This window comes from Epinephelus moara, chromosome 20 (assembly GCF_006386435.1).
Source record: "Epinephelus moara isolate mb chromosome 20, YSFRI_EMoa_1.0, whole genome shotgun sequence".
NCBI lineage: Eukaryota > Metazoa > Chordata > Actinopteri > Perciformes > Serranidae > Epinephelus > Epinephelus moara.
In genome coordinates, this window is record NC_065525.1 from 38,531,326 (window position 1) to 38,546,128 (window position 14,803).

At 38.9% G+C, this 14,803-nt stretch overlaps 1 protein-coding gene across 1 annotated transcript; it reads left to right on the plus strand.

Moving 5' to 3' along the window:
- The first annotated feature begins 9,701 nt into the window (after window positions 1–9,701).
- Window positions 9,702–11,110, plus strand: chrm4b (cholinergic receptor, muscarinic 4b). The gene has a single exon (XM_050072143.1). The coding sequence runs from the start codon at window positions 9,702–9,704 to the stop codon at window positions 11,007–11,009; it is 1,308 nt and encodes a 435-aa protein (XP_049928100.1). The 3' UTR covers window positions 11,010–11,110.
- The last annotated feature ends 3,693 nt before the right edge of the window (window positions 11,111–14,803 follow it).

Genomic DNA, 14,803 nt, shown 5'->3' on the forward strand with positions numbered 1-14,803 from the left:
CCCCCCCCCCTCACCCCCACCCCTGAACCGTCAGTGGCATTGGCGTGCACTTCCTCTGCACTTATAAAAACTGGACTGAAGCTGAACCGCGACCATTCCTCGTCAGAAAGGGCTTCTACTTGAACGGAGGCCAGTTAGCGCTGAGCTCCTCTCTGCCCGACTCTCTAAGTATCTGCGTGATGGAAGACAAGGTTCCTGTTTATCAAAGTGCCATGTCTGAGGGGGTGAGGGGGTATGTGTGTATGAGTGTGCGCGTGTGTGTGTGTGGGTTCGGGGCGGTATCTCTTTACACACACACACATTTACTCCAACGTGCTGCATTCGGTGCCATGTGATGTTGAAATTTGATGTGAAATAGTGCGTGATTGAAGTGTTTAAAAAGTGAATTCAGCACTACTTTATTTTGTTTTTGTACCGTGTGTAATTATGATGTTTGAAAAGAAGAAATGGAGGCTGCGCGTGCCTGAGGCTGGACTCACGACTCTGCATCCTGACTCTGTATCTTGACTCTGTATCATGACTCTGCATCATTATTCTGTATCTTGACTCTGTAGAATTACTCCGTATCATGACTCTGCATCACAACTCTGAATCACGACTCTGCATCTTGATTCTAAATTATGACTGTACGCTGACTCTGCATCATGACTCTGTATCCTGACTCTGAATCATGAGTCTGCAGCTCATGGAGGAAGTTACTGTGTCCCACCACCAGGAAAATCAATCATTGATGACTGAACTGTGACTGAGTGAACTGAATCTGCTGCATGTCTTTTCAACGATGCTGCAGTTCATGAAACAAACACCTTTTTTTAATTGTTTGTAAAAAGGCTGAAGAGGAGAAGAACAATTTCCTGTTTCTGGGAGGGAAACCAAACACCCACCCCTCTAAAAACCCAGTTGCACTATAGTGTGTTTGCTAAGAGAGGCGTGTGTGTCTGTGTGTGTTTGGACCCCGGCAGGAAAGATTTTGCTAGGTTTTGCTAGAAAGTTCAGCTATCTAATTACCTGTTGATCTTTAGATTATTCTCTCAAATAATTGTTTTGTAGGCAGATTGTTGGTTTTCGTTCATTTTTGTTTGGTGTGAAAATTAATAAGCAAACTGTTGAAACCTGCTTCAGTTGTGAGATCAGTGTACATATAAGTCAGCATTCAGTTTATTCATGGTGATGATAATGTTGTCAAAAAATTAACAGACTTGATGTTGACGAGTTTAATTTTCATACCATAAAGGAATAAATGAAAACCAATAGTTGCCTTGAAAATGATTGAAGGATAAATTTGGCGTCAAATCTCATGTTCAGACTCAAACAGTCTGTCTCTCAGCTCCAAGCTCATTCATTCCTACTTAAGATCTTATAAAACGCTAATCTGTAGTTTCATCATCAGTCACGTCCTCAAACAGCTGCTTATAGTCATTTTTATAGTGACTTTGTTGGGGACTATTTTCAGCAGCGGATTAATCCACAGTTGGTGCTCTAGTGAGTATTTGTGGCAGCAGGACGGTGTTTGTAGGACTGAGTCAAAATAAACAGTGTGTAGCAGGGTTGGAAATTAACCTTTTTGTCCATCTGCCACTGTGGCTGGTGGGCTCCAAAATCCACCGGCCACTCATTAGATTACCTTTGTGTTTTTGGCTGATGAGTGAAGCACATCGAGCAGCCACTTACAAATTTTACCAGCATTTTGCGAGTGCTAATTTCCATCCCTGGTGGGCAGTGTTTATAACTGCTAGTTAACTGATTTCTCACTGCTGGTTTGAGTCTGAACATAAAGAGGAAGGTAGAATATCACCAGACTTCTTTGAAAACTATGACAAATTTAACCTACATTTGAAAACAGTCGACAAAATGTTAAAATACAAGTGTAGAAGTGTATTCTGCTCACACAGAGACAAAATATTTGTGTATAAAAGATGCTGGGTGGGTGTGCTCCTGTAAGAGTGTGTGTCTGTGTGTGCAGTATGTTGTGGCGGGGAGGGCAGGAGACACATGTAGCTTTTCTCTGCTGCTGACTGTCACCTCTTTTCCACTGCAGGAACTAGAACCTCTGCTCTGTCTGTTTCCACAGTGTTTTAACAACCCAGAAAGTGTTTTGGAAAATTAGAGATAGTGGGAAAATGGCGCTAATATAGACTTTCTTTAACATTAACATGATTCAACGGTCAGTATCATCACATTCACAGTACAGGCTCTCTGCTCTGTACCATTAACTAACATGACTCTCGGTTCTCTTTTTGTATTTCCTACGAATATTTGCTCCGTCTCCTGTTCGCCTTCTGTTGAAGCCTGAATGATGAGCAGATTCAAGCTTGCGTGTCCTGTTTAAAGCGTTTCAGTGAAGGCTGCGACACACTCTTTGACCCCATGGGAGCTATGGCGTATGACCCATGTAATGTAACTGGAGCTGCGTCGTTGGAGGGTTACAGCAGACGGTGCTACAAATAAAGGGATGGTGTCTGCTCAGGTGCCCTTTTGGGTGCACTTGGCCGGACAGAACGTTGGACTCAATTGAATGGCGGCTGATACACAATAGCATATTTGCATATAGAAAGCATTTGTTTATGGTCTTTTATTACTGACTTTATCAATATTTACAGAATTGAGATGCTCACCCATATCTTTTTTTTTAAAAATTCCGACCCAAGGCGTACTGCGGATGCCTCAGTGAAACGAATCGCTCATAACTATATTCTACATTAGTGCCCCAATTTTTGAGCCTTTCGACAGCTGCACACCACATTTCACTGTGCAGTGATAGGACATCACAACTTATCTTTTTAACCTCGTTTCAGTTCGATCTCAAGCCGCTCCAGTGGATTTACAGCTCTGTGGGCAAATAGAAACACCGCGCTGTGTTTGTAAATGAATTATTCTTATGCGTTTCCTCTTTATTCGTCTTTCTCTTTGAATGGAAAAGTGATCGAAGCTTTATAGGATGTAGAGGTGACGGTGAAGAAACTGACTGGTGGAAATCATTTCTGAACCTTTTCTCTTTTAGGAGTAATTAAAGAGATGGTAGTGTTTGTTCCCCTGCTGCTAAGTATGAGAAGAAAATGTTAGAGACAGTGCCAATGCTACCTGGCAGTTACTGGGAAATTAATTGAACTTTTTACACACACCTGCAGAACAAGCAGCAAAAAACACAATATTATGAAACAGAATTTGACCTCTATATCCATGTGTACACGTCTGCGATATTAACAAACACTGTTAGTCGTTGAGTGATCAGAGCCCAGATTTAGGTCCAGAAACTTCCCGACCCCACAACGAAAGCAGAACCAGAGCCGATAGATACACCTTTATTTACAGCTCGTTTAGTTCCTGTGGTGGAAAAGGCCTGTGATCGGTGTCTCCATGCTTAACCCCACCTGTCCTGTCTCCATCTGCCCCTCTCTGGCCCCGCCCATGTCCCTTTGACCCCACCCTCCACCCTCTCCTTCAAGCTCCTGCAGAAGAAAACTTGAATTTGTCAGATCAAGTGCTCCTTTTCCTTTCCAGCCTGTCTGAGACTGTACAGCCGAAAGCTCTGTGCTGCTTTTAATTTGTTTTTTTATTCCTATTCCACACGTGCTTACACACACACACACACACACACACACACACACACACACACAGAGCTGCATAAAGGTTCATGTACTGATGGTGTTTAAGTTTTGTATGTGTGGGTTTCCGGGTGGTGGTGGGGTGGGGTTGGGGTGGGTGAGGGGTTGGGGGCGTGTAACGGACCTATGAAAATGAAGATGACGAGGAGGGAGAGCCCTGACTGGAGCTGTGCAGAGACACTGTGTGATTCGGAGATAGAGCTGTTTACTTTTTATTTTTTATTTAACCTTTCTTTCCTGCAGGTTAGTCCAGGCGAGATCAGGGATCTTGTTTCTGTGGCGGCCTGGCGAGGACAGTGGCTGCATGTTAAGAATCTGTCTGAGAGAGAAACACAAACACAGCAGGTGACAAACTGATCTGAATGCTCCTCCTGGCTTTACTTGATTAATGAACATTTTAAAAACAATGTGTTCGGGTGATCTCGTGTCTGTTTTGTGTGTGTGTTTGTGCGGGTTATCGGGGCGGGGGCGACTTCTGCCCCCCCGTTTCCTGTGAATGATGAACTGAGCACCACCGTATTCAACAATGCAACCGGTCAATAACAAAGGTACAACTGTCACCACTTCCCCTGCTACATCAGACTGTGGAGTTTGTACAGCTCGATTCTTTCTTTGACTTTTAGACGTGATGTAATTAAAGAGCTTTGAGAGTTTTTCTGTGATCCATCGAGTTGTTGAAGATTATTTAGTGAAGCTTCCTCGAGTTTCTGAACACTTTTGGTTTTAAGCTGGGAAAATATCCAAATCTCTTTATCAGATCTTTAATCTCCTGTTTATCTTTTATTAGCAAACTCATGTAAAAACACACTCAGGTAGTCATTTAGATTAACAGCTAATAAATAATTTATCAGGCACAACCTGAGTTTTAGTTCTTTGGCTGTTTGTCTCTGAGTTCATGAACTCTTTTAAGGTTCTGTATGTAACTTTCTAGAAAGTCCTTGTTATCAGTGACTCCTCTCTCTGAGGCTGTTAAATGAACAGCAGTCAGCATCCTGTTCGTGCTTGTTAGCTGCAAGCTAGCACCTGGGCATTGGCCAAAACAGTGACAAACATGAGACTGACGGAGATTGACCGTCATCCTGTTGATAGAATGCTGGAAAATAAATTGCAATCGTATTTAGAATAACGTTATTATCTGTAATTGTTACTATATTTTATTTGGACCCTTAGCTTCATGATACTAACTAGCTTGCTGTTTGAAAATTACATTGATCTATTGTTGGTTGCTTCATAATCTCAGCTAATAAAGGAGAGTAGCTTTACAGCTAGCTGTCATAAATTAGCTTAGGTTATGGTTAGCTTGTTGGCTGCTTTGGTTGGTTGCTTTGTAACGTTAGCTAATGAAGGCATAACTTAGCTTTGTTCATGGTTAGCTCGTTGGCCACCCAGCTAGCTGTAACTTAGCTACGCTGTGTAGATCTTGTGTTGGTCACTTCGTAACGTTAGCTGATAAAGTAATTTCCAAACCACCCCCTGGAGTCTGGATGAGTTAGCTAACATTTAAATTTACAGACATACATTTAAATTTAAATGTACATACAGAACCTTTTAAGTTTTGTTGAAGATCGAAACTGAAAAAGAATTTAAAAGGATTCAAATATAAGACAGTGAGTCAAATAGCAAAAATATACAAAATATATTGTACAAATATTGTAAAAAGGAACCCTAAGTTTTTTTATATAAACATTTTTTTCCTGTATTTTCATTCAATTATAAATGGAGCAGGTCACTGTTTACTGAGTGGCGATAACCCATCCATCCGATGGATGGACCAGTGGACTGACTGACAATTTGATTTTAAATTGGGAAGTTGTTTTTACAGCAGTTAGCCAGACATTTGATGGAAACAGTAAATACACACGAAATGTATATCAGTAGAAAAATAAACAAAAAATAAATCAAAATATCTCAGTACAGAAAAGAAGAAAAAAACATAGTCTACTCAATTTCAATAACTAAAGAAATAGCCATAAAACAGGATAGCATACTACATATAGATAAGTGTGTTAAGTTTATAGAAGTGCAACAAGGTAGAGTAGGAGTGTAAAAATGTGCAAATTCATCATGTGTGAGGTTACTGAAGGAGCAAAACAGAAAGTTTGGTTGAGGTTTTGTGGAATGTTATTGCTTTTAACGTCAATTATATCATAAGTCACGTAGTGCAACAACACAACGCATCATATGTACTGTATGAGTTATTTTTGACCAAATTAGTTTTTCAGAATTATCAGCTGCTGTAACTCTGGAGAAATGCTGTCTACCCTCAGATACAAACCAGAAGCAACAAGTTTTATAAATCCATTTAATTCTTAAATAAAGAAAATAATCTAAAAAAAAAAAACCACTGACAGTATTTCATGCTGTGTCTCCACTGTGCAGTAAGAAGTGTTGGTCCCCACATTGAACCAAAACCAGCTGTGTGCTGCTGCTGCACACCTCTAGAGTGAACTGAACTCAGCTGAGAATAACGTCTTCTCTCATTATGTAGCCTACATGAAGTGATAAAAACATTTTCAAAGCCAACAATAACTTCTTTTTTTTCCATTTAACCGTAACTGGAGCAGGTCACTGTCACACCGTTAGTCACATAGTGCAACATTTTGTATAAATTAGTCTTTTCTTTTCGGTAACATTAGCTGCCATGGCTGTTAGTGCTCCTGAAACAGTTTCTATTAATCAGTTTCATTATTAAATGCAATAAAATACTATTATGAAGAAAAACATCTGCAATAATTAAGCTGTCTCCACTACACCTGTAAAAACTGTTGGTCCCCACATTGAACCAAAACCAGAAATGTGCTGCTGTTGCTGCTGCACGTCTCTAAGTGAACTGAACTCAGCTGAGAATAACCGTTTTCTCTCATCATGTGATTGATGTCATAAAAACATTTTCAAAGACTACAATTTTTTTTAAATTCAACCATACCTGGAGCAGGTCAGTGTGAGTAACGTAGTGCAACACAAAGCACAGATCTGTGTAACCAAATGAGTTTTTCAGTATCATCAGCTGCTCACTAACGACTCTCAGATACAAAACCAAAATAGCTTTTATAAATTAGTTTCACTCTTTCAAATAAAAACACTCTTGAGAAGAAAAACAATATTTAGCTGGGACTTCATTGAGCCTGTGAAACTGTGTTGGTCCCCACACTGAACCAAAACCAGCTGTGTGGTGCTGCTCTTCAACTCTAAAGTGAACTCAGCTGAGATTAACTTCTTCTCCAGACACGTTATTGTTATATTTTATTATCCAGTGAATCATGTGTTGCGTTGTGTTAACAAAAGGAAGTGTATACATCATGTACTCAATTTTTAAAATGTTTAAAAGGTTTACTTCAAATGCTTTAACAAGACAAACAGAGACTTTAACACACTCAATTTTGAGTCATTTGAGACGGCTCAGTGAAAACAGAAGGTGGATATCCTGACTTTTAGTCCAGTCACATTGGATCCTACATTTCCCATGATGCCACTAGATGAGTTCTTTTATTAGACACACGTCTTTAGAATTCCACAAACTCCAGATTATTATTTATGCATATTATTACATTATCCAAGTTATTTCCTCAGACTTGGAACTTTAAACAACACTTTTACAGGCTGAGTTGAACTAAACATGAGTCACGTGACCTGTCTAAACTAATTAATGTTTAAAAATATAAGAACACTGAGTCCCTCTCGATGAGTTTACATCATTTGATCCACCATCTCTCTGTTTCCACCTGATGGTTTGACTTTTGTCTGCTGAATGTTGTGTTTATGGTGTGTTTATAAGGATCAGAGTGTGTGGACAGAACTGAACTGTACTGCACATGCTCAGTCCAGGCTAAAGCGTGTAGTCCTAAAGAATCAGTTACAGTGTTAACATGTTCATAACTCCCACTTTATGGAACAGAATTTGATCACAACATGATCTAAGATCAGATCCAGATCTTCTCTCACAGGCAGCAGCTCTTTATCGTCCTCTCCACCCTGATTAAAGGGGGCATTACTCAGGGAGTCAGACTTGATGCTGTGCAGGGAAGAGCTAACAGACCTGCAGATCAACACACAGTAAAAGATCCTGACTGTGTTTAAACACTTTATTAATGGTGGAAGGAAGCACAGCTCGGTCTGTTCTCAGAGTAATGTGTCATTACATCCCACATGAAGCAGAGTCTGAGGTCTGACCTGAGGACAGCAGGAGGAGACAGGCAGGCGGAGTGTCCGCTCCGTTAATGAGAATGAATGAGGCATTCCTCTGTTACATATACACTACTGCTGCTGGGGACTGACGGAGGAGACGGAGCTGAGGAGGTGAAGTGAGCACAGACTGCAGGACCAACACCAGCAGCACATCCAACATCTAGTAGGTCTGAAAACCTCAGCAGGACCAGCATCAGCAGCAGGTCCGACATCAGCAGCAGGACCAACAGCACCAGGACCAGCATCAGCACCAGGTCCAACATCAGCAGGACCAACATCAGCAGCAGGTCTGACATCTCCGGTAAGTTTGACTGAACTCTGTCGGTCTGCTCAGATTATTCCTCCTTGCTTTTTTCTTGCGTCTTATTATCTGGAATTATGTATTATTCTTTCTTTTAATATATTATTTTAAATGTCACTGAAGCCATTCAACTTTCCTACCTAGTTTCCTACCTAGGATGGAAGTCTGGGGCCCTCTAGTGGTCATTGAACATACCTGCAAGTGCTCTTTAGAGACCGCAATAAAGAGGTAAAGTACCTCATGGGAAAAAAAAATCGACAGTAGTAGTAGTTAACCATGAAAGACAAGTAATTTTTGAATTTAAAGTGTGCCATGAGCTTAATATACAATGTTTGTCAATAATTTTTCAAGTCAAGAAAAAAGCAGTTTGTCTTAGTGCCACTTAGTTTTGTGTGAAACCCCTTAGTGAACTACGTCTCTTGTTTCACACGATATACGTCACCAACACCAACATGCTAGCTCGCTAACCTAACTGTGCTCGACATACAACGTTATCTTACCTGATGTGTTTTATCCAGAGATTCCTGGGGTGCGTTCCAAATCTCATACTTTTTCTTTTTTACTTTTAGTAGTACTACAGCTGCCCTTAAAAAGTGCATACTCTTTTTACTCTTTTTTATCAGTTACCTTAGAGATAAATAAATCCATTCACACATGAAAATACATTGGTGGCTGAGGCCACGATACAAGGTGCAAGGTCCCACTTGCTACAAATTTGAAATTCAGTATCCTGCTCAAGGACTTTCACATGCAGACTGGAGGAGCCGAGGATCAAACCGCTGATTTTCCGATTAGTGAACAACTTGCTCTACCTGAGCCACAGCCACGTACTGTGTTTTCATTGAAAACAATAAATTTGATGGCGTGAAAAATGCTGCATGTGTACGGCAAACCTTATGATCCGTGAAACTGTGATGTTTCACTACAGTTGGTATGAAAAAGGACTCCCAAAGTTTGTGTGAATGTCAGTAAGAGTCTTGATTTTGGAAAATATCCTCTTGATCCTTGTAACTCAGTGTCTGTCACACTTTTTACTACTTTCCCTGAATGTAACTCGGAAAGGGAAACCAACTCTGTCTCTTAAATTATGTTTAATTACAACTAATTCACAAAAACAAATATGTGATGAGGGAAATATAATAAAGATGTTTCACCAAAACATGAGCTGGAGGAAACTGCAGCGACTCTCTCAGCTCTGTGTTCATGTCAGAGAAACATCTTCTGCTTGTATACAGAAAGAGTCGACGTGTTTATTCATATTTAACTGAATCCATCTTTCACCGACATGAACCAGCAGAGTGTCTGCTGTTTGTGACTGTTCTTTAAATCCTTCAGACATGTTCCTTCATCACCATGCACACACACATTTTAGCCCTTTTTTTTTTTTGGCTCAATCCCACATACACCGTCCTGCTGACACTAGAGCACCAAATGTGGATTAATCCACCACTGAAAATAGTCCCTAAAAAAGTCACGATATCCCCCTGTTAGTCTGATTTAAAAAAAAAAAAAAAAAAAAACTACAGTGAGCAACTGTTTGAGGAATTTACTGAGTAAAATAAAGAAACTCTGCTGATTCGTGTGTGTGTGTGTGTGTGTTTTCAGGGAACATGGGACAAGCTCCTGAACCTGACTTCAACTCCTCCCTCTGGCTCCGCCCCTCCCTTAACACCTCCTGTCAGCCTCCAATCAGTGCGGCCTGTCCCTACACCACGGCTCAACTGGTCCTCATCGCCACAGTAACCACCTCCGTCAGCATCGTCACCGTCCTGGGCAACACGCTGGTGATCCTGTCCATCAAAGTGAACCATCACCTGCGGACCGTCAATAACTACTTCCTGTTGAGCCTGGCGGTGGCTGACCTAATCATTGGACTGTTCTCCATGAACCTGTACACACTGTACCTGCTGCAGGGCCGCTGGACCCTGGGGGCCGCCGTCTGTGACATGTGGCTGGTTGTAGACTATGTGGTGAGCAGCGCCTCCGTCATGAACCTGCTGATCATCAGCTTGGATCGGTACTTCTGCATGACGCAGCCACTCAGCTACCCGGCGCAGCGGACAAGCACAGTGGCCAGTCTGATGATCGGCGCTGCCTGGCTGCTGTCCTTCGTCCTGTGGGCCCCCGCCATCCTCTGCTGGCAGACGGACAGAGGCAAACGTGTCATCCCTGATGGGAAGTGTTACATTCAGCTCCTCGCCAACCCCGCCGTCACTTTGGGGACGACGCTTCCTTCTTTTTACCTGCCGGCACTCGTCATGGTTGGCCTGTACAGCCGCTTATCTGCCGCCAGCCGCAGTCGACTGAGCACGCTCCAGACAGAGCAGGGCACGCTCAGGACATCTAGTCCATCCATTAAAGACTTCCTGTTGAAACGACGGAGCTGGGTGGCCAGTGACCCGGGCTCAGACCTGTCTCTGTACCAATCAGAGTCCAGCACTCCGAAGCTCAGGAGGAAACGTAAAGTGTCCAAATGTCTTGGTGACACATCAGATCGTCAGCAGTGTCACCCTCGGACCACCACCTGCCACGCTGGGGACGAAGACCTCAACAAAATCGAAAATGGCTCCTCGTCCAACGTTGACCTCCACAGGGTCGCCTCTGCAGTCTTCTCCTCCTGTCCGAGCTTCAAGTCTCAGGAGAGACGGAGACGTCGAGTGATGGCAAGGGAGAGGAGGGTGACCAAAACCATCCTGGCCATCCTACTGGCCTTCATCGTCACTTGGACGCCGTACAACATCATGGCGGTAGTAGCCGCTTTCTGTCACGTGTGCATCCCGGAGGTCCTGTGGACCACAGGTTACTGGCTCTGTTACATCAACAGCGCCATCAACCCTGGCTGCTACGCTCTGTGCAATGTCACCTTCAGAAAGACCTTCTGCAACCTCCTGCGCTGCCGCAGCAGGACACTGCGATGAGACTGTACCATGGTGGCAGGACACATTTTAGTCCTGAAATGATATTTAAAAATTTATGTCTGGCACTTGAGTGGAAGGATCTGTTGGTTCCAGGAGTTTTTACAGACGGACTGTAAAGTTTAATGATTTACTGTTGTTTATATTCTGACAATCACTTTAATTTATTTTAACTTAGAAGTCAGACTGTTACCATCTGTTTGGCAGGTGGCTCTAAATACTACAATACCCATGAGCCTCAGCTGACGTTACTGTGAAGAAGAAGTCCTGAAGTCAGCTGGTTACAAAACTGAACTAACCCAGAATTCAAAATACAAACGATATGAACTTTCCTCAACACTCTTCAGTTTGCTGCATAACAATCACAGCATTTGAAGCTCTGTGACTGGATGTTTGTCACTGAAATGCACCTTGGGAGTCGTAGTTGACTTCTCTCTGTTAGTTGTGACATCTTGCACCTTTGATATTTTCATGGACAGTTGTTCATCTCTTGATCTGATGATTCAAACCACAGAGTTTCTTGTTCATGTTGAGACTTGAAGAGAGAGAACTGTCAGTGATCAAATTTTTGAGAGACCACAGACATTTTCTGAGCGGCTTTATCAGTGAGATATGTGCCAGTAGAAAGAAAACAAACCAGAATGACAGAGTTTATCAGTAGATCAACATGTGGAGATGTTTTTGTGTTTTAAAATGTTTATTTTCAGCCTGTTAGCCGCTCAGAGACATGAGCTTTCTGTAGACTGTGGATGTTTTACACTGAAACTGCAGGACACACTGTGTTAAAGGTTGTTTGATGAAGAATTTATCAGACTCTGTGATCAATACTGGTGATTTGATGTTAATAGTTACAGTGGTAAGAACTGATAGAGCTGCTGACTTTGGATGGCAAAGTGTTTTTAACTGTTTAGAGAAAAAAAAAACATCAAAGAGTCTCTGTTTATGATCCTGTGTGGCTGATCGATTAGACTGATTAAATTCTATATTCACATGAGGGAAACGTTTCCTGTTTACATTGCAGTAATGTGATGGAAATGGATAACCTTTGCTCCTCTTGAGCAAGTATGATGGAAAAAGTGTGGAAACAAGTCTTGAAAAAAAGTCCTAAATGGTCAAAATATAGTACTTCATACAAAAAAATATATAAAAACAGTCACAGTATAGAGGAAGATATAAAAAAGTCATAGGATAGCATGTCATAAAAGTGTCATTGAAAAGGCTACGTTGTAGTGTGTTATGAAAAAAATAATTAAAATGTAATATATCCTTAAAAAATCAAAAGAAAAACTCCTAATATAGTATGTGGTGAGAAAGTCATTAAAAAATCAGTACAATCTGTCAAAATATCACTAAAGAAGTAAAGTAACGTAGGTCATATAAAAGTCACACAAAAATTCATAGTATAGTATGTCATAAAATGTTTTTCTTCAAAACAATTACTCTGTAGTATGGAAATAAAAATTTCATTTAAAAATGTTGTCACATACTATTTGACCAAAATAGTCATTTAGGAAATCATTGTATATTATGTTACAAAAAATTATTTAAAAAGTTTTACAATATTATGGTACTAAATATTTCAACTAAAAAAGTCATAATATAGTAACTCATTGAAAGGTAATAAAAAGTCAGACTGAAATATTTTTCACATATTTCATGGAAAAAAATCTTTAAAACAAGTCATAAAAAATCCTAATGTAGTATGTTATGAAAAAAAGTTTTAAAAAATGTAAAGTAACTTTAAAGTAAAGTAAATTTTCTTAAAAATATAAAGTACAGTAGGGAACTCATACTAGTCATAGTAAAGTATGACTATGACAGAGTCATAGTACAGTATGGCACCAAAAATGTCATCAAAAGGTTATAGTATAATATGGAATCAAAAATCTCATCCAAATATCATAGTATTGTATGGTATCAAAATTTCACTAAAAAGTCATAGTATAGTATGGTATCAAAAATCTCATCAAAATGTCATAATATACTATGGTATCAAAAATTTCACTAAAACGTCAAAGTATAGTAAGGTATCAAAAATCTCATCAAAAGTCATTGTATAGTAAGGTATCAAAAATCTCATCAAAATGTGATAGTATAGTATGGTATCAAAAAATTCACTAAAAAGTCATAGTATAGTAAGGCATCAAAAATCTCATCAAAATGTGGTAGTATAGTATGGTATCAAAAAATTCACTAAAAAGTCATAGTATAGTATGGTATCAAAAATCTAATCAAAAAGTCATAGTATAATAAGGTATCAAAAATCTCATCAAAATGTGATAGCATACTAAGGTATCAAAAATCTCATCAAAATGTCATAGTATAGTATGGTACCAAAACTCTCATCAAAATGTCATAGTATAGTATGGTATTAAAAATTTCACTAAAAAGTCATAGAATAGTATGGTATCAAAAAATTCACTAAAAGTCATAGTATAGTAAGGCATCAAAAATCTCATCAAAATGTTTTAGAATAGTATGGTATTAAAAATTTCACTAAAATGCCATAGTATAGTATGGTATCAAAAATCTCATCAAAATGTGATAGTATAGTAAGGTACCAAAAATCTCATCAAAATGTCATAATATAATATGGTACCAAAAATCTCATCAAAATGTCTTAGGATAGTATGGTACCAAAAATCTCATCGAAATGTCATATTATAGTATGACATCCAAAATCTCATCAAAATGTCATAGTATAGTAAGGTACCAAAAATCTCATCAAAATGTCATAGTATAGTATGGTATTAAAAATTTCACTAAAAAGTCATAGTATAGTAAGGTACCAAAAATCTCATCAAAAAGTCATAGTATAGTATGGTATTAAAAATTTCACTAAAAAGTCATAGTATAGTAAGGTATCAAAAATCTCATCAAAAAGTCATAGTATAGTATGGTATCAAAAAATTCACTAAAAAGTCATAGTATAGTAAGGCATCAAAAATCTCATCAAAATGTCATAGTATAGTATGGTATTAAAAATTTCACTAAAAAGTCATAGTATAGTATGGTATCAAAAATCTCATCAAAATGTTTTAGAATATTATGGTATTAAAAATTTCACGAAAATGTCATAGTATAGTAAGGCATCAAAAATCTCATCAAAATGTTATAGTATAGTATGGTATTAAAAATTTCACTAAAAAGTCATAGTATAGTATGGTATCAAAAATCTCATCAAAATGTTTTAGAATAGTATGGTATTAAAAATTTCACTAAAATGTCATAGTATAGTAAGGTACCAAAAATCTCATCAAAATGTCATAATATAGTATGGTACCAAAAATCTCATCAAAATGTCTTAGGATAGTATGGTACCAAAAATCTCATCGAAATGTTTAGGATAGTATGGTACCAAAAATCTCATCGAAATGTCATAGTATAGTATGGTATCAGAAATTTCACTAAAAAGTCATAGTATAGTAAGGCATCCAAAATCTCATCAAAATGTCATAGTATAGTATGGTATTAAAAATTTCACTAAAAAGTCATAGTGTAGTAAGGTATCAAAAATTTCACTAAAAAGTCATAGTATAGTATGGTATCAGAAATTTCAGGAAAAAGTCATAGTATAGTATGGTATCAGAAATTTCACTAAAAAGTCATAGTATAGTATGGTATCAGAAAATTTCACTAAAAAGTCATAGTATAGTAAGGTATCAAAAATCTCATCAAAAAGTCATAGTATAGTATGGTATCAAAAATTTCACTAAAATGTCATAGTATAGTAAGGCATCAAAAAGTCATAGTATAGTATGGTATCAGAAATTTCACTAAAATGTCATAGTATAGTA

Bases quoted from the DNA above. Each gene is read 5' to 3' on its own strand.
- chrm4b (XM_050072143.1), top strand. From the start codon at position 9,702: ATGGGACAAGCTCCTGAACCTGACTTCAACTCCTCCCTCTGGCTCCGC.